Genomic DNA, 19,265 nt, shown 5'->3' with positions numbered 1-19,265 from the left:
AACTCAGAAACAGTGAAAAAGTGATTGCTAGGGGCTGGAGGGGCAGTGGGGGAGGAGACAGGGGAAGTGGACAGACCTTGTAGGATGAGTAGGGGCTGATTCTATTCAGAACACTGGATTTTGTAACTGAGATGAGCTAAGAAAGTGGAACAGAAATGTTCACACATGCACACACACACACACATAATGGAGGGAATCCTTTCACAATATATAAATATATCAAATCACCATGACACATGCTTAAGCTACCTTACAATTTTATGTCAGTTATACGTCAGTAAAGCTGAAATCTGGGACTTCCCTGGCGATCCAGTTATTAAGACTCCACCCTTCGAATATGCAAGGGGCGTGGGTTCAAACCTTTGTCGATCTAGGATCCCATGTGCTGCCCAGTGTGGCCAAAAAATAAAAGGTAAAATTTTCAAAAACAGCTGAAATTTTTAAAAAAGTGACGACCTCCCATGTGGCATGGTCCCCACAGGGCCACTCTGGGCCTGTGAGAAGGCTCGGGGCCCTCCAGCCCGTGGGCCCTCCCCAGATCTTGTTGGTCTGCCCGGACTTCTCTGGGTAGACATAGAAGTCTGCTCCCTTCCCAATCTCAGGAATAGGGCAAATATGCAAAACCGGCTTCACGGGACACGGTGCTGAGTGTGTGCTGGGCACGAGAAGTTACTTTCCTTATGTCCTGGGGCTAAAACCTCTCTTCCTGAGTCCCTTCTGTCTGCCAGAGTCAGCCGCTGCCCCAAAGCTGAGTGCACGCATCGGGCAGAGGCCCAAGGGGCCCCGAGCAAGGGGGAATCTCACAACAGCAAAGGCAGGTGCCCGGCAGCCCCTGAGAGATCGACCGCACGACCTGGCTCTGGGAGGGGCCTGTGGGTCCTCCCCGGCACCCACCCTGGCCCAGCGTGATGACACCTGCTTTGTCTGCCCACAGCGAGTCCGAGCAAGTGGTGGACATGGCCTTCCTGGGCACCCGGGCCGGCCTCCTCAGAAGCAGCCTGTTCGTGGGCTCCGAGAAGGTCTCCGACAAGTGAGTCCCGCCGGGCACCAGGAGCAGAGTCCCTGGGGTGTCGCTGTGGTTAGTGAGCAGCCTGACGCCGGACTCCAGGAGTGTAGGGGAAGAAGGGTTGGGGCTGACAGACTAGGGAGCCAGAGAAACCTGCCTCCTACCCAGGCTCAGACCACCCTGGACAGGTCCCCAGCAGAGGAGGGAGACAATCACCCCAAGAGGGGAGCAGCTGCAGGCGCCCACCAGGATGCGTCTCTGAGTGACCGGCTGGATCTGGCCATGCCGTCCTTGTTGACGACGTTCCCCCTGCCCTGAGCCCACGATTCTGCCTCCCACTCCCACCCCAGGTTGACCGGGCAATGTCCAGAGACGTTTCTGTTGTCACAGCTTGGGGAGAGGGGCTTGCTACCGGCAGCCAGTGGGTAGAGACCGGGGGGGCCGCTGTGCGCCCCACTGTGCAGGGGCCGGCCCACGACGATGTCCGCCCCAACGTCCATGGTGCTGAGTCTGAGGAGCCCCACTGCTGGCAAAGCCTGAATTCCAGAAGAATCCCACCCAACCTGGGGCCACCCCGCCAGCATGTCATAAAGAGCAGAGTCGGACACAAATGAGCCCCTCTGCGACTGTACGGCTTCCTCCTGCAGACACGCTACTTGCCCAACAGAGGAATCAGGGTTTATCCAGAAGAAACACAAGCAGTTTACAGGGCGATGAAGGCCTTTCATTAGGCAGAACCCCTGCTCTTCCCGCGGTGTGCCTGCTGATGCACCAGCATCTGATTCTGGAAAAGGCAGGAATTGCCAGGGAGCGTCGTCTGGGACAATGCCCGCTTAGGGGCTAATCTTTCCTGCCTACACCTCCCCCAAGGCAGAGGGGAGTCGCTCCCCTGGCCCGGCCACGGTGACCTTGTAAGAACAGAAGACAGGGAAGACCGTGCTCCCGGATCTAGGGGACGTGCCAGGTCTTTCTCCTTGCAGGAGGTTCCTGACTCCGGCGGACGAGGACAGCATGTTCACCCTGGACCACTTCCCTCTGTGGTACCGCCAGGCCGCCGAGCATCCTCCTGGCAGCATGGTTTTCAACCTCCGCTCGGCAGAAGGACCGGGTAAGCCATGTCCAGAGCTCCATGGCCAGGGCATCCCCACTCCCCCCAGGGATACAAGACAACCATCCAGACCTTGGGGTCCCCTCCCACTGACCTCCACCCACACCCAGGGTGGGTCATTTCATTCCCTGGTCAGCAGTCAACGATGCCATTTAAAAGCTAAAACAAAGGAGAGAGGTTTGACCCAAAAGTCAGTAAGGGCTGGATTCCAGCCCAGATTCTGCATAGGAGGCTATTGGGACAGTTGGCCTCTAAGAATTTTCTATTTCTAAATTTCTGAGTGTTTCTGACAGATGCTCACACCATGAAAGAAACAGACTTTATTCCACAGTGGGGACGAGAGGGCTGGGCTGTCGATGTCTCCCAGGAGGGCAACCCTGAGCCCCAGCCAGCCCCTCAGCCACTCCCGGTAATAACAGGGTGTCTCCCGGCTGCCAGGTCACCAAGGGCTGAAGGGCCTGAGGAGGGTGGTGAATGGGCCTCAGGCCCCAGCCAGCACAGGCCTGCTCGTCCAGTGACTGCAGGGGTGGGTTCAGAGCTCCAGCCCCCAACCCCTAACCCAGCAAGAGATGGCCCAGAAAAGATGCCAAGCAGCTTCAACAGAGCCCCAAGCAAGCTGCACAATGTTCAGGACAGACTGGACCCCGGAAGCCCAAAAGCTCACTCTCTCGATTCCCACTTGAAGAGTCTGTGGTCCAGAGAGGGTCCACGAGTCCCCTCTGGGACTTTGACCCTCCACAGTGAGCGAGAGGGCCCAGAATTATCCACGTCCACCAGGCCGAGTGAGCTGAGGGGGCAGGAGAGGAGGAAAGGGGAGGAGGGTGGCTGGGGGTCAACTTGGGGTGGAGGCTTGTCCTCCCTCCAAGGTGTCTGTCCAACACCACCGCCACAACCACCCCCAGGCAGCCCAGCGAGAGCCACCCCCACTGAGCCGCCCTCCAGATGCCTTCCTGTCCATCCTCCCATCGCTTTACGCAACACTTATCCACACGTAGCTCATCTGGCATGCACGGCCTCTTCTTACACAGGGAAAGTCTGAGGCTCACCAGGACCACACAGCTGGGGGGAGGGGGGCACAGGGCCAGGGTCTCACTGCACTTCACTGTGTATAAGGCGATGGTGGGGCAGGAGGCAGGCTGTGACCTCTTCCCACATGGAGCCCAAGCCTCAGGGGCACCTCCTCCTTCCCATATGTCTAGAGCAGGAGGTCCGTGAGGTCGTCAGAGGTTCTGGGGCAGCACCCTGCCCCCTCCCCCAGGTGACAGGCTCCCTCCTGCCCATACTGTCCCCAGAACGGGCCTGCTGGTAGCCTTGGGGGAGCAGGGGGCAGGAAGGCGGTGGGCAGAGCTGAGTGCAAGGCGAGGAGGGAGAGTTGGGGACCAGCAAGGGGACCCTCATACATTCCCCACCCCCAACTGCAGAGAGAGAAAACAACCTGTATAATGGGGGACCCTGAGTAGGCCGGCAGGGTTCAGCTGCAGGACTGAGGGGAGGCCCATCTCCCCAGGCTGACTCTCAACCCTCCTCCTGACCCCAGGACAAGCCCTGGCCGAGCTGAGCTATCTCTTGCAGTCGGTGCTAAGACTGCCAGCACGGAGCAGGATCTCGCCAGAGCCCTAGCGGCTCAGGCCTGTGGCCTCCGTGCCCACAGCCCCCTTTCTGGGGCCAGCCCCAGGTCCCACCTCCACCCCCTGGTAGCTGGCTCATGCAGCCAGGTGTGGGGCCGGGTAGCTGCCCGATGACACAGATGCTAAGACCCCCAACATCCCCAGAGACCGTTTCATCAGGGCCCCACCCCATATGCGGGTGTCCCTTCCAAGCCCGTGGAACACACACAGCGAGTCTGTCCTGGAGGCAGCCTGCTGCCGGGGCAGCCTGCAGGGGGTCACCCCATCAGTATCCTCCAGACATTTCAAAAGCAAGCAGGGGAAGCCGGCTTCCGTTTTAGAGAAAAGGAAGGCGAGAAACAGCCACCCATGCAGAGACATGTGTTCCCTTGTGTCTTCATCATAGCGAACTCCTAGACCCCAGGACAACCTTCCATAGAGTCAGTTCCAAGAATCAGAGTTATTTTCCATTTCTGTGAGGTATTTGGTCCCAGCAAGGTGTGATGGGTGGTGCTGGCCTGGAAAGAGCAAATAGGAGAAACCAGTGGTTGATTTAAGCTTCCTCACGGCCAACACTAGGAGTCTCATGACCTATTTGTTTCAAGCAGTGTCTGATGAGAGACATTCTAACAGGAGAGAGAGCACGTGATACAACTGTACCTCTTTCTCGGGAATCTTAGTGAGGAACTTGACCCTGTGGACAAGAGCGCCCTGAAGAGCAGGTTCAGGGACGTGAAGTCCAGGAGCCGCGGGTGCGCATGTCCACACCCCTCAGCGCGGAAGCTCTGTGCGGATGCGGAGCTCGAGCTGGTGTCACACCTGGCAGCCTGGCTCTCCTCGGAGCTGGAGAGGCACCTCCAGGCGGGCCCTGGAGCCTGGCCAAGTCCCCAGAGCACAGCTGCCAAGCGGGCAGTGACATGGAGGCCCCCAGGGTTTATGGGGGCTCTGTGGATGTGTCAGACGCCAGCCGGCCTTCTGGGCCCCATGCAGCCCTGGCATCTGGCTTCCTGAAGGGGCTGTCATTGCCACCTTGACTCACGTGACTGATGAAGGAGAACTCAGGGTCAGCCAGCACCTTGTCTGGGAACACATCCCGTCTCCCACTTGATAGGGCCCTGAGATGCCATGCAAGTCCCTGGGTGGGCTCCAGCGGGGTCCCTGGGCTCCAGCGGGCAGCTGCAGGCAGGCCAGTCGGCAGTTGGGGACCTGGCGATGCTACGCCATCCAGAGGGGCAGCTTCAGAACTGCACGGAGAGGTGGGCGGCACCCTGCCTTTAGGGCATATGTAGGAGACACTCAACAAAGATCTGAGGTGGGTGGTACCAGACAGCCCCCTGGAAGCCCCCTACTCGCACGGGGAACATGGTGTTTGCCCGGCTCCCCAGCCTGCCCCACCTTCAGCTCCTCTTCAGGTGCTGAAAGTGTGACTTGGCAATTTTTCCCCCAGAAAGTCCCAGTGAGCCTGCGGTGGTGACCGTGAGCACAGCCGTAGCAGTGAGCGTGGACAACAGAACTGCCATCGCTGCAGGTAGGGGCTGCCCCGGGGCTGCAAGGCTGGGTGGCAGGGAGAGAGTCGAGAGCAAGGCTCAGGTGTTGCAGGAGGCCTGCGTGTGGTCTGCAAGGCCTCAGTCCGTACAGATGAAATGTGGGGCCGGGGAGTGAGGGGAGTCTTCCTGAGTCACTTTGTTTATAAAACCGTGACGCCTCAGTATTCGTGCATAAAGTTAAGCCCAGAGAAGTGAAGAGATCTGCTCGAGCTCACCCAGGACAGAGACCACCCAGACCTCCTTCCCACCCTCTGTGTGCTGCTCCCGCCTCCACTGTCCGCCAAAGGGAAGAGGGGGCTTGTGACTCAGACCCTGATGTCTGAGCCCCTACACAAGCCCAGTGTTCCCGTGCCAGTTCTCCTCCAGCCCTGGGGTGATTGGGTTTGGTTCCATTTTACAGATGAGGAAACTGAGACCCAGAAACATCATTTGCCCAAAGCCTCACAGCTAATAGTTAATGAACGAGAATTTGAGCTCAGATCACCTCTTGAAGGCATGGGATCACAACCCTGCAAGAGTGCCCAGGGAGATTCGCAGGCTGCCCCAACTTCTTGGAGCCTAGGAAGGTCCTTGGCTCCTTTGATAGTTGTCTGAGAGCCATGAGACCTGTGTGATGAGGGTCCTGCATCCAACCTCCATGGCTTAGACCTGCAGGTCCTTGGGGTCTCACCGCTGTGAGTGATGGGGTTGGGCACCTGCCTTATGGGGGACTCAGCAGCTGCTAGGGGCCAGCACCAGGGGTTGGGACCCTTGCATCTTCTCCCCCAGGCTGAGTGCAGGGTGAAGCGCAGGCAGGAGCCACCAGGCAGGCAGGCTGCCCACCCCAGCGAGGGCACGGTGCTGCCCACAGCTGGATGAAGCGGGAGCAAGTGGCTGGGTCTGGTTGCTCAGCACTCTCGTTCACAAATATGTGTGTCACAGGTGTCCTGAGGCTGTGCAGCAGGGCATGCGGGAGGGACTCGCTCTGTCCCTTTCTGTCCTTCACCTGGGCTGCTGATCCCAGGCCCTAGAGACCATCCCGGGGCCCCGGCTGAGTCTGTGGCCCACCTGCCCCCCTCTATGACATGGTCATCTGAGCTCCCGCACACCTGAACACCCAGTGAAGGGAAGGCACGGGGGGTCAGGCTGCTGGCTGTGCTCTCCTGCTCTCTCCAATTATTTGATATCATTTTTAACTCAGTGCTGAATTAGAGCCGGGAGGGGTTGCCATGGAAACCGTGTCCGGTGCCTGTGGTTTAACTCACTGCAGACAATCGCTCTGACGCTCCGGAGGAGGGAGGGCGCGGACGCGATCGGACGGGGCTGGGGCGCTGGAGACCTTTCTCCCTCGATTATATTTCTTTCAGTCTCCTTTTGTTATTTCCTCTTCCTGGCCTGTGGCTCAGCCTCTCTGACCCCTTGAGTGCTGTCCTGGTGGTTCCTTCCCTTGTGTATACATGAGCGTGTGTTGACAGGCAGGCCGCACACCCCATGTCTGTGCAGGGGAGGAGGAGGGACAGCCTCAAGCCCCAGCCAAGGGCCAGGCAGGTGGACGAGGAGGGATCCTTTGACCGCTAAGCAGCTGCTTCTCAAGAGTTCATGCAAAATTTCTAGGAATGTACCGTTCTGATCAGGACCCACTATCAAGTCTCTGTGAGTGCCAGGCCTGCTTGGGGAATATCGAGAGCATCATATGCGGCTGCCATCAGCTGCAGCTGTGTCCCCAGCACAGTGGCTGTGGTCAGAGGATCTCTGTCTAGAGCAGCGCCTCCATGAGCCCGGCGGGCCTTCAGACCACATGTGCCCAGAACAGTGCACCTGTGTGTTACCCACACCTGTGCAGGCTGCGGGGGCCTGTCCTCTACCCCCACAAGCACTGGTCTCCCAGTTCTGCTGTGCCCGTCAGGGTTACAGGGGGACACCTGCCCCTGGTTACCCCAACCCAGGCAGAGGTCCAGCTGGGGCCTCCCCAGTTACCCCCCCTACCTAGGAAGGGATCCAGTTGGGACTTCCCCCCAGTTACCCCCTCCCCAGAAGGGGTCCAGCCAGGACTTCCCCCCAGTTACCCCCTCCCCAGAAGGGGTCCAGCCAGGACTTCCCCCCAGTTAACCCCTCCCCAGAAGGGAGTCCAGCTAAATTTCTGGAACAGGGGCCTACTAGTTCTCTTCTCCCTAGGGTTTGCTCCTGTCTCACTGGGCTGGGCTGGGGTCAAGGGGGCCGGTCACCCAGTGGAGGGCTCCCAGTTAGGAGAGAATTCCATCTTGGTCTGAAGACTGTGACCTGTGTAGCCCAGACCCAGTCAGCCAGAGGCCAGTCAGACAAGGTGGGTCACTTGGGCATCAGGTGGATGACCCACCCAGAGGCCTGCTGGTCCTCCCGCCCACCTCCTCTCCTGGCTGCCGTCCCCAGCCCTCTGGTCCATAATTTTGATCCTGTCTGCTGAACCCTTAGGAGAGGTCGTCTGTGTGAGCCCCAAGCCCTGTTGGCTGTCCCTGGAGTCAGTCTTAAAAGCACAGTATGTTAAACGGGGCACCTCCTGCAAACGCAGAGACCTCCCAGAGACTGGTGAAACCTGGTCCCCTAAAGTGCCCTCGGGGAAGCCCTCTCCATCACGCAGTAGGGTCCCTGGGGCATAGGTGCACGTCCTACCCCACGGTGTCAGCCCTCAGCTGCACAGTGGCCAGGCTCACGGCAGGGCTGACACAGACCTGGGTCTCTCTGCTCCCCCACTGCCCTTCCAGGGATGCCCCAAAGCCAGGCCTCGGCTGGGAGTTTCCATTCACCTTAGGGGACTGGGGACACCCCATGCCCCTGCCTGGGGACGCTGTCCCAGCTCCCAGTTCCAGGCTTGCCTCCCACCCAAGGAAACCAGGAGGCATGTAGGAAAATACAGTCTTTATTGGTCATCTGAAACAACAAACCAGAAATATAATTTTGCCTTTAAAAATCTTCTGTCTCAGGCTAAGAGTCCACCACTGACAATGCCCAGCCTTCCCCCACTCCCCGAATCCCCAGATCCGGTGTCAGCCAGCACCTCAAAAGAAGGAAGACTGTGGCCAGCCAGGTGGGCAGCCTGCACTCGGCAACCCCATCCTTGTCCTGCCTCAGACCCGTGTTCTGGGCACCCACCCCCCGCTCGAGACCTCCAGTCTCAGAGCCAGAAACCAGCCTGATGGCTCCCAAACCTCCATAAGCTGGGGGAGGCTGGTGTCCTGCAGAGAGAGCCCCAGACTCACCTCAGATCACACTGACCAAGGGGGCAGACCTGGGCAAGGAGAGCCTGCACTGCCCCCTCCCGCCCCAGCCCCCAGCCTCGGTCCCTTTGGTGGTTTAGGGGGCTATGGGCAGAGATAGACAGGATCCCAGGGCTGTGCTCTGGTTTGGGCCCCAGTCTAGGGGCCACAAGGATTGTGGGAAGCCAGATGGAGCAGACAGAACGCTGGGAAAGGGACCCCGCCCCCCCACTGACGCCTCTGAGCAGAATGCAGGCGGCTTTTCGCTGCTCCCAGCGTCTGCTTGGGATGTGCTAGCAGGGCAGTCACAGAGTATGAGCCAGTCCCCTGCCCCGAGGTCACAGGCCCAGGGATGCTGAAGGTAGGGGCAGGGGGATGAAGGTGCAGGGCAACAGTTCTGGGGCTGCAGGCTGTGGGAGTGGGGGTGGGGTCCCCTCAGGGCCTGGCAGGGATGCACTTCAGCAGCGCTGAGGACAAGCCCAGTCGGTGGTCTGTACCTGGACACCCAGGGGGCCTGCCGTCCACACACGCTGCAGCCTCAAGGCTTCTGGGCCAGCAGCGTCCCCAGAAAGCCCAGCAGGAGAGGTGTGAGCAGATTACCATGGCAACGAGCAGCCTCATCCAGCAGTTCCACCTTGGCCCCTGGAAAGGATCTGAAAGGAATCCTCGTGGCCATGGGTTTGGGCTTCTCCCCGTCAGCTGCGGGAGGTTGTGTCAGCAAGCAGGAGGTTGCGTGGCCTGGGTGCCAAGACCAATGGGGAGGCCTGGCTCTGCTCTCCGAGGTTCTACGACCTCTGTCCCCATGTGACTGTGAGTGCAACGCCGAGCGACTGGGAGAGAGACCAGCGAGCGGGGCGGGGAGGTCAGTTATGCAGGGCCTGGCGGTGTCGGCCAGGGTGTGGTGCTGGGTTTCTAAGCGCCGGTCTCAATGGCAGGGCTGGTCTGACTGCACGTTGGTACCAGCTGCTGGAAGCTGGGCCCAACATCAGCCAGCTCAGAAGAGAGTTCCAGAAACCGGCCCACACCCCAGATGCAGGCGAGACGAGTCAAGCCAGAGGTGGGGAGCATCACAGCTGTGAGCTCTGACTGCAGGAGAGGCTGAAGGGGCACGGGGGCACCGGGCCCAGGAGCCTCTGTGGCACACCTGTCCTTTCTGCCTGCAGTCCAGAGCTCTGGGGGCCCAGGAGGAGCGTCAGCACACGCTGGTGGCTTCCAGAGGCTCAGAGTCCACAGAGGCTGGGAGGAAGGTGTAAAGGGGACGGCAGAGGGAGAGCCAGCGTGCTCCCCACCCTCTGTGCCGGGCTCTCAGGCCACAGAGGAGATCTGCTTCTGGTCCTCATGCTCGCCCTCTGGGTCGCCCATGAGGGGCTGGCGCTTCTTGAGCTCACGGTGGTACTTGGCCATGAGGGAGGCGTAGATGCAGCCGTAGGCGGCGGCCACCACCATCATGACGCAGACCACGCCGCAGACCACGCCCGCAATGATCACCGTGCCGATGGCCCGCCGCACGCTCACGGGCCGCGGCCTCTGCTTCTGGGGGCAGGCGGTGCTGGGCTCAGGCTCAGGCTCGGGGCCCGGCTTGGGCTTGGCAGGCTCCGGGCTGGCCTTGGTGCAGGGCGGCCCGGGGACCTCCTGCCCAGCTGAGCTATTCTGATCCTCCAGCTGGGAGCAATAGTTGAACATCTCCATGGGGACCATGCGCATGTCCTTCCCCCTCAGCTCCTTGGGCAGGGTGCAGGCCAGCTGGTCCAGGCGCCCCCCTGCATTGGGAGAGAGAAAAGGTGGGATGAGAACCAGCAGTCCCTCCCCCAGCCCCAGGTCCCACGTGGAGGTCCCAGGAGGACCATTTTCCACCAGCAAGGCAGTGAGTCCTGCAGCCAAAGCGATAGGAGAGGAAAGTGGGGGACTAGCGTGTATGAAGCCCAGAGCCGGGGAGGCGGGTACACATGGTGGCAATTAACCCATGCAGAAGCCTTGTGACGTGGACGGTGTCCCTGTTCCTATTTAGCAGAGAAGCACACAGACATCCCCACCTTGCCTGCTCCCCAGAGTCAAACCGGCCACCCCCAGTCCGGTGCTCAGGAAGGAGGGGCCACGACCCAAATTCAGTCCATACCCCCCCTCCTTGCCTGATCCCCGCTGGCCCATCTGTAACCCAGGCACTGTCCTGATCCCTGGTGACCTGTCTGTAATCCCCGGCACTGTTCTCCCCAGCATCTCATGCCCCCGGGCTCCTCCCACTAACACCAAGGGCAGAAGCTGGAGCCACACTTCTCCAAGAGGGACCTTGGTCCCTAAGGTACCTCCTTGGAGAAGGGAGAGTAGAAACCACAAGAGTGGTGTCCTTCTTAGAGCAACAGCAGCCCCGTCAGTGCCCTGGCCACAGCACCCTGAGCCCAGAGGCATCTTGTAGGGGACTACAAAGACCCCCGAGGTCAGAGGAGGGGCCAGAGCCAACGAGGGCGGGCAGGCCACAAAGGCGGCCCAGGCTTGTCCGGATGACGGCCGAGCCAGACTTGACCTGGGGGAGGCGGGTACAGAACACAGGTGGGACAAGAGGAGGGGAGCTGCCCAGACACCCCCTTTTGGCCTCTTTCAGTGTCTGGAGACCGAGATGCAGGCACTGCCTGCCCCCGTGGAAGGGCCTGGGCTCCTGTCCCCTGTCCCTGCTGGCACCCAGCCTAGCCCAGCCCAGCCCAGCTGCCGCAGACTCACCACACAATAGACATCAGTCTTTCCCGGGTGCAGGAAAAGCCTAGGTTATTTGTTTTGTTTTGGTTGGTGTCTTTTGGAGGCATGCAGGGTGGAAAATAGCTCCAACAGTGACAAGTTTCTAAAATGTACATTCCCCTCCGTGCTCTTTACTTCCCGGTGACCGATGACCGTTTGGAGGGGCAAGGACGTCCCCTGCAGATCACACATCGGTCTGGTTGTCCAATCCCCCGTGCCGCCAACCGCCTACGCAAGGCTTACACCCCGTGAACTGTGTCCAGGGCTTTTGTGCCAGCGAGAACTGGCCATGGAAATGGGGCTACCTCACCTTCCTGCTCCAAAAACCTGAGGCTGACTCCCTCCCGGCCACATCATCTTGAGCAAAGTACCTAAGTACGAGGCTCGATTTTTGTGGCTGTCATAAGAATGACCATCTCAGCTGCTCTAAGGGGTCAAGCAGGTCATGGGTATGGAAAGATACTTGGAAACTGGAAACTATACAAGTGTTCATTATTATTTCTCCTCTCACCGAAAATGGGAGAAATTACCACAGTGACTAATATTTTATGGCACTTCATCATTTGTAAAATGTTTTTAGTTAACTAACATATGAGAATATTAGGCAGATAATGAGATTGTGGAAACACTCTGAAACAAAAAGAGTCAGCCTGATGAAAGCATTAGAGTCCTTTTCACATCAGTTCATTCATTCAGCAAATATTCTTGGAGCCCTACTTTGTGCTGGGCACCAAATCGTTTCTCGTTAAGCCTGGTTAAATATTACAACTTCTACCAGCAAGCGAGTGGACACATAAATGAGTAAGCTTTACTGCAGACCCACTTTACACTGAGTACTTTTCCAGTTACTTTCCATGTGTTTCTGATTTAATCTGCACAGGGATTCTCTGAGGCAGATATTGTTATTTGCCCCGTTTCACTGATGGGGGCACAGCCACAGAGGCTAGCCTACTTTCTCAAGATCACACAGCCAGTAAGTGGCAGAGCCACGAAGCCAACCCAGATCTGGCGCTTTTAACCAGGAGGCTTACATCTTTGCCCTCCTGTCCATTTCATTTCATCATTTTGAAGCTTTTTCTAGGACTTGCCCGGGGTTAACGAAAGGAGGAAAGGAAGGAACTGGAAACCCGAGGCTTTGGGCTTCTTAGCCAAAGCTTTGATAACATAACTTCTTGGGAGGAGGAGTTGAGATCAGCGTCAAAATGAAAATGGGATTGCATCTGTGGATTTGATTTCTACTCTACCTCCTGAAACTGTGGGTGTGTAAGAGGTGGCTGCGTTATTCAGAGGAGCGAGGGTGGTTTTAATCCATCCCCTCTTCCCCGGGCCCAGGGATGCCCAGGGGACAGTTACACGGTGCGTTCAAGCCCGTCCTAAAAACCTACAGAAGGGAAAGCACATGGCAGGGAGTCAGTCTGGAGAGAGAGAGGGCAGAGAAGGGCGGCCGGAGTGGAGGGGCACAGGAGGAAGGGGTGGCACCAGCCCCTCTGCCTGCTGCTGGCCCGTCCAGCCTCCCCTGCACTCACCTCGGTAGGAGAACCACTCGAGCCAGCGCTTGAAGTCCCGCAGGTGGCAGTCACACTCCCAGGGGTTGTCTGCCACCTGCAGCAGCTGCAGGCCGGCCAGGGGCTCGAAGGTCTGGCGGTCCAGGCTCTGCAGGCGGTTGGCGCGCAGCGACAGGGACCGCAGGGCAGGCAGCCCATCGAAGAGGCCGGGTGGAAGCCGGGACAGCCCGTTGAGAGACAGGTCCAGGTGGCGCAGACGTGGCAGGGGCCGCAGCAGCGCGGCGTCCAGGGCCCGGAGGCTGTTGTTACGGAGCTGCAGCTCCGTCAGGTTGGCCAGGTCCCCAAAGGCTGCGCGCGGCAGCCGGTCCAGGAAGTTGTTGGAGAGGTCCAGCCGCTGCAGGCCCGACAGGTTGGCGAAGGCCCCGCCGGGCAGGGAGCTCAGCCTATTGTTGAGAAGCAGGAGGCTGCGGGTGGCGGCTGGCAGGTCCGGGGGTGGCGCGGTCAGGCCCAGGCCGCTGCAGTCCACCTGCAGGCCGCGGCCGTCACACGTGCAGGGGAAGGGGCAGGCGGGGACGGCCTCCGCCACGCACAGGGCAATCCAGCAGGCGAGCCCTGGGGGGTGGACGGGGGACAGAGGGACAGACGGTCACCGCCTCCTCCTGCTGTCTCTTTCATGCGGATCCCACAAGGGGGCCTTGCCAGGATCCCCATGGCCACCCACAAGCGTGCACTAGCGTGTCCTAACCACGTGAGACAGAACTCAGTACCCACAGCACCCTCACGTGAACAGATCCCATGTGGTAGGTCACTTCGGGCACCTGGACCCCCGACACGATAGACGTTGACACGACAGAGGACATGGGGCTGTGAGGGGACCTTCCATATCCCCTCCAGGGGCGCTGCAGTGGGAAAGATTCTCTTCCCTTCTCTCGATGCCCACCCCCCAGATGCACCTAGAGCTGCACAGAGAGTGGGTGGGGGCTGTGCTGTATGCACCAGGGGGCACACCAAGCCCCCCTACTCTGGCCTGCAGGAATCCCACATCCAAGACAGGCCAGCACCTCAGGGCGAGGAGGGAGCCCCGGCACCCAGTTCCCATCCTGAGACCGTGTGGAAATGACAGGGTGAGACGCCAGTTCCCCCTCCACGCAGAGGACGCTGGGGTGCGAGCCACACAAATCTTGGGCCTGGACATGCCCCACATCTGTTCTCGCTCCACAACCGGGCTTGCCCTTAGCCATGGGCTCCGTCACCAATTTCTGCAGGAGGAATCCGGTGGCAGCGTTCCTCTCCTGGTCTCATGGTTTGCCCAGAGCCCTTGTGGCAGGGCTGCAGGGGTAGGGGCATTCAGAAAACAACGCCTCAGGGCAGCTCTCTCTGGGGTCTACCCTTCTAAGAGTGAACTCAAAGCCCCCTTCACTGTCCTGGGTGTCCCCGTGGAGGGGGAGGGAAGCTGCCAAGCCCAGAGGAAGGCCCCAGCCAAGGAGTGATGGACAAGTTCAGACCCACTCTGGCCACTTGGCTCCACTGGAAGGGGCAGCACCTCCCTGACCAGGTCCGGGGGGGGTGGCTCTGAATCTATGTCCAGCAGGGCTCTGGTGTCTGGTGTCCCGAAGGGCAGAGCCTGAGGGAACCGGACAGGACTGCACCCCCTTTCCTGGAGGGTCAGTGACACCGGAGAGGCCTGCCCAGGCTGACACCTGAGCCTCTCTCTTCTCGGGGAGGGGCGGGGGAATCAGCACAGGTAAGGCTGTGGATGCCAGCTGGAGGCCCTTCCGGCCACCCGAGGTCACCTGCTGGACCGCTGACCTGTCACCCTCTGAGCTGACTGCGGTCAAGGCAGCCTGCCCAACTCCCCCTGCCCTGCCACTCAGAAGTCAGCCTCCCTTCCTTCGGGCCCCACTTTACCCAGAGAAACACTCAGCCCATCTGGCCTCCCCACTCAGAAGGACCAACAGGACTAGAGGTCACCGTCCCCCTGTCCCGAGAAATTCGGGCCAGTGTGAAAGCTCTGGTGATGAGAAAACAGCCGTGTGTTGCGAGGTGTTGAGTGATTCTAGAAGGAGGCTGAAAGGGGAGCTGGGCATCTCGGGGCTCAGCCGCTCTGCATGGTGAATAATTCAGCTCGCCTATGTCGTGGGGTGGTGGCATCTCAGGGCTGACCGGGCGCCGGCAGGTCAGGTGGACAGACGTCCCCCCAGGATGGTTCTTATCTCTTACCCAGTAGGCTTGACCCTTCAGCTGTGCGAGAATTCCCAGGGCTTCCTTCACCCGACAGCTCACTAGTCTCCCTTGTGGGAAGTAGGCGGCCTTTGTGTCACCATATACAGGGGAGGGCCTGGACCACACCCCTAAAGCCCTTCCAGCGCCGTGTCCCCAGAGCCCACTGGTTCCCTCCATCTTGGGGCCCTAAGAGCGGGCTCCAGGGCCACTCAGCCTGCAGCCAAGCAGGACAAGAGGTTTGCCATTAGAAGAGGGAGATGGGGCCCCTGGGCTCAGGAGCAGACTCGTCTAAGGGGACAGAACTGCACGTGGGACCCCGCTCCCGATCTGCCCACCATGGAGCTCAGAGGTGGCTCTTCCCCTGGAACTACGGGCAGGGCTGGTGACGGACACCCGGGCAGACAGTCCCTGCAGCCCCGCTAGCCCCGATGCCCGACCTCCCCCCACCACCCACTCACAAGAGATCCGCCTCCACAGAGCGAGCCAGGTCCTCGGCTCAGGGCGGCCGCCCGGGGCCAGCATGGTGGCTGCCAGGCCCTGCACCTCTGGGGAGAGGAGCCCCCGTCCGTCCGCTCAGTCAGTCCTGAGAGAGAGGGAGAGAGAGATGAGCAAAGCGGGCATCAGGTGTTCCAGCCCAGGGGTTGTGGAGGGGGCTGGTGTCTCTTTACACTCCTCTCCTGTTCTTCTCAGCTCTGATTCCCTGGCTGGGGGAGGAGGGGTAGGAGGGGGCTGAGAAGCCAGGAACCCTAGCCTCCCCGGATGAGTCAGGGAGCGTGCAGGGCCAGGCGGGCATCCCGGGAGCCCTCAGATGGAGCCCAGATGGCGCTGAGCTCCGGGCTAGGAGCTTCAGGAGCCGTCCATCTCCCCCCCACCCCAGCCCCCATCCTCAGCCTGCCCCTTCTCCTTATCTCCCTGGATGATCTCCTGAGCGTGTTTGGAGTCATGTGGCCTCCTCCCCCACGTCCCAGGTGCCTAAAGCCAGGGCTACCTGGCTCCCCACCCCACTGCACTCTTACCATCGCCCCCGGGGAGGCAGAGACCAGGCCCAGCACAGGAGCAGTCGGTGGGTCAGTCGGTGGGTGGATCACGGGAGAGGCCCAGGCCCCCTGGGGCAGCCCCCTGCTTTCCCTCCACTGTCTCCTAGTGGGGGAGCAGCTGTGCTCCGTCCTCCACCTCCGGAAGGTCTGGGAAAAAACTCATCAGCTCAGGGGCTCGTGCTGCAGTGGGGAGACAGGCCGGGCAGAAGGTGAGCTTGCAGGACCAGGGACAAGGAGAGGGGGCTCCGCCTCCCAGGGGACCTGCTCCCGCTCCAACTCAATGGCACAGGCCCTCCTTGCTTCCCTCCCGATGTGGCCAAGGGCCCCATCACAGCTGGGCCTGGCGCCAGGTGGGGAAGGCCAGCCAGGAGGGGGACCTTGATGCTGCTTCCAGAGGGCGGCCACATGGGTCCCCCCGGTGGCTCCAGGTTGCAGCCTCCCGCTTCCCCTCCCACAGCCGGTTTAATTCTGGGAGCCCGGGAGCCAATGGCAGAGCCGAGCAGACGCTGAGGAGGTGGGAGGAGCTGCTGGGGGCCTGCTGAGCCCTGGAATCTCATCACCATCAGGGTTTCCCTCGGGCACCAGGGGCCTCTCCCGCCTCCTCCCCCCCTCCATACAGCTGCCAAGCTGCCTCCTGGCCCCGAGAGCCCAGTCGGAGCACAGCGCCCATGGGTCCTCAGCAGCGGCCAGGCAGGAGCGCCTGCTCAGCGTGGGGGCCGCTCGGGATTGGGGAGGAGGTAGGGAGGGGACCGCTGCGGGGTGGGGGGGCGGGGGGGGGCGGACCTGGCTCTGGCTCTGGATTTCAGCCTCCATCCCCCTGCTCTAGAGGGCTCACAGCCTCTCAGGGGCTGCAGAGGAGGCATGCTGGGCAGATGTGGAGTGAGGGAGAAACCTTGAGGATGGACCAGGTCCTGGGCTTGGCGGTGGAGGAACAGCTCAGGGGTCATCTCCAGATGCTCCCCCACCTCCCAGCACCAGACCCCTTGGGCTCCTGGCTGAAACGCCCAGGTCAGGGTGGGCTCTGGGTTCAAGTCTCTGTCAGCTGCTCTGTATGTTAAACCCCATCAACTCTCTGGGTCTCAGTCTCCTTATCTCGAAGGCGATAAGCAAAGCACACTGTCCCCCATGAGACCAGTCTAATCATGGGAGGCGAGTTCATGTCTGCTGAACTCAGGACACGTTGTCTTGGAAGACAGTCTAGGTGACCCCAGGTAGATGCAAGAAGGCAGGACCCCAGGGAGGGGTCAGCAGCTTACAAGCCTGGCCGCTGACCACTCTTTCCTGCCCCCAACCTCACACCCCTGTTCCTGAGCCCGTGCCAGGCGAGCAGCAGTCACATGGCGGTCACCGTGGGCCGGGCTCACACACAGCCTCCAGACCTCCATCGCTGAGATCACTGTCCACCCTCTTGGCCCTGACCCTCAGAATAGCCCCTCACTGTTCCCATCAGCAAGGATCCTCATGTCAGCAGCTCAAAGCATCCACCCGGTACCAGGCGGGTCAGCAGCCACCCAGGCTCAGAGATGAAGACCAGCTAGCCTGGTCACATGGCCGGCCAGGGACAGGAGCCCGCTCCCTGGGGATGGTTCCCTGCAGTGGCCCCAGCAGGGAGGCATGTAGGTGTGGGCTGAGCAGGGTGCACACACACCCCCAACATGGCACGTGGTGAGACAGCCCCAGACAGCGTGCAGCCAGGGCGCATGCTGACACATGCGTGCACTCATGCACCCTCAGATGCCGCCCCTCCGGCAGTTCTTGCATGCCCCCAGCAGACAGGTGGCGGGGGAGGGACCACTGGCCTAGAAGCAGGGTCGAGAGAGGCCCCTAGGGGGCCCTTCCACACTCAGACCCACCCGCGGATCTTTCGGCTGCCATGGGGAGACAGGTGCCGGAGAGCCCTCTCCCCCAAACCCAGACCCCATGCCCACCTGGGCTCATCCTTGCCTCCCCACCCCATCTCCAGAGTGAGCACCTGTCCATGAAGGTGACTTGAGTGCAGGTCCTGGCACCCCGCCCCCCAGTGTGAAGTGCATTAAAGCCAGCCAGGTCCATTAAAGCCACCATCTGGGGGAAGGGGACGCTGGTGGCCCTGAGATCTCCAGAGAAGCCTGACAAGAACAAGCCCCTCCCCAGGTCCATGGGGTGCAGACTGTGCTCCTTGGGGAGTGGTCCTGCCTGCCTGGGGACCCCAGAAGCACCCCTCAGGGACCCCTGGGCCCAACACTCTACCCTCTGGCCCACCTCCAACCTGAGGACCCCCTCCCCCCACCCCAAACCTGGAAGCTTTCAGCCTCGTTAGGAAAGTGTGACCTACATCAGCTGCTAAGGCAGGCGCTGGCCACTGAGGAATAAATTCACACCGTCTGGGAGGGGAGACCCCACCCAGGTAGAGAATGGAGACAAGTGAGGGTGGTGGGGTCTCTAGGCTCCAAGGCCCTCAGGCCTGTGGGCATTTTTGTCCAGTCCAGGGACAGGGGCACAGAGCGGAGGGCAGCCCTGCTGAGAGAATCTGGACGGAGATTGGTCAAGAGCTGAGGGTCGAGCACTCCGAGTGCCCTCCCAGAGCAGAAACAGGGGCTTTGCGCCCCGCCCAGCCCCCTGCTACTCAAGGGCAGTCCAGGGGTCAACAGCACCAGCCTCCCCAGGGACTTTCTAGACCCAGGCCAGGCCAACGGGGTCGGAACCTGCCTCTTACAAGATCCCAGGCAATTCAGGTATCTGGTCAAGTTTGAAAGGCCCTGGGCTAGGTCACTCCTCTCCTGGGGGGGCCATTTCAGGGGCCTGGGCAGCAGGGGGTGGTGCGGGAGTGGTAGGGGTGCTGGAAGCATCACCTCCTGCAGGAAGGCTCTGGACCGGGGAGACACGTTACCATAGCCACAAGCAGCTGTGCGTGGTCCCCGGTTCCCCAGCTATTCCCTGGGCTGAGATGTGCTGTCAGCCCCACTTGCAAATGGGGAAACAGAGGCTCTGGAGGCTCAGTATCTTGTCTCAGGTCAGGCAGTAGAAGGTGGCAGGCTTGCGTCCGAGCAGTCCAGCAATGAGGCTGCTAACCCGGCTGTTTTTGCAGGCCTTTAGGCTGGTCCTGCTTTGCCCTGCCTGCACATGGAGGCTGCCGGAGCGCGAGGCAGGGGGCAGGGGCGGGCTGCACCCTCTCAGCTGCCCAGCTTCACAGCCGACCCCACATCTCCTTGTCCGCTGGCTCAGTGTACCTCACGCAGTTGTTCTTATCAAACTGGTCGCCCCCTCCCTGACGCCCTTCTTCCCAGGGATGCCCACAGATGCCATGGGGG

The 19,265-nt window shown here is 60.6% G+C and overlaps 2 protein-coding genes across 2 annotated transcripts in view; one reads left to right on the top strand and one right to left on the bottom strand.

Annotated features, from left to right (window-relative positions):
* The window catches only part of CACNA2D4 (calcium voltage-gated channel auxiliary subunit alpha2delta 4), a 64,987-nt gene that overhangs the window by 29,850 nt on the left and 15,872 nt on the right, over positions 1–19,265 (top strand). Inside the window, exons 24-26 of the mRNA XM_068971533.1 lie at positions 935–1,030; positions 1,987–2,114; positions 5,169–5,249. Of these exons, the coding sequence (XP_068827634.1) occupies positions 935–1,030; positions 1,987–2,114; positions 5,169–5,249 (305 nt within the window). The remainder of the gene's footprint in view (positions 1–934; positions 1,031–1,986; positions 2,115–5,168; positions 5,250–19,265) is intronic.
* On the bottom strand, positions 9,786–15,460 carry LRTM2 (leucine rich repeats and transmembrane domains 2). Its single transcript, XM_068970623.1, has 3 exons — positions 15,397–15,460; positions 12,737–13,327; positions 9,786–10,240 (listed from the first exon to the last, which is right to left on the bottom strand). The coding sequence occupies exons 1-3, from the start codon at positions 15,458–15,460 to the stop codon at positions 9,786–9,788; spliced, it is 1,110 nt and encodes a 369-aa protein (XP_068826724.1).

Source organism: Capricornis sumatraensis, chromosome 4 (assembly GCF_032405125.1).
Source record: "Capricornis sumatraensis isolate serow.1 chromosome 4, serow.2, whole genome shotgun sequence".
Taxonomy (NCBI): domain Eukaryota; kingdom Metazoa; phylum Chordata; class Mammalia; order Artiodactyla; family Bovidae; genus Capricornis; species Capricornis sumatraensis.
This window is presented reverse-complemented; position numbering and strand designations above follow the sequence as displayed.

Bases quoted from the DNA above. Each gene is read 5' to 3' on its own strand.
- LRTM2 (XM_068970623.1), bottom strand. From the start codon at position 15,460: ATGCTGGCCCCGGGCGGCCGCCCTGAGCCGAGGACCTGGCTCGCTCTG. The intron at 13,328-15,396 runs GTGAGTGGGTGG...TCCACCCCCCAG, and splicing joins TCTGTGGAGGCGGATCTCTT to GGCTCGCCTGCTGGATTGCC. The intron at 10,241-12,736 runs GTGAGTGCAGGG...CTCCCAATGCAG, and splicing joins CGAGTGGTTCTCCTACCGAG to GGGGGCGCCTGGACCAGCTG.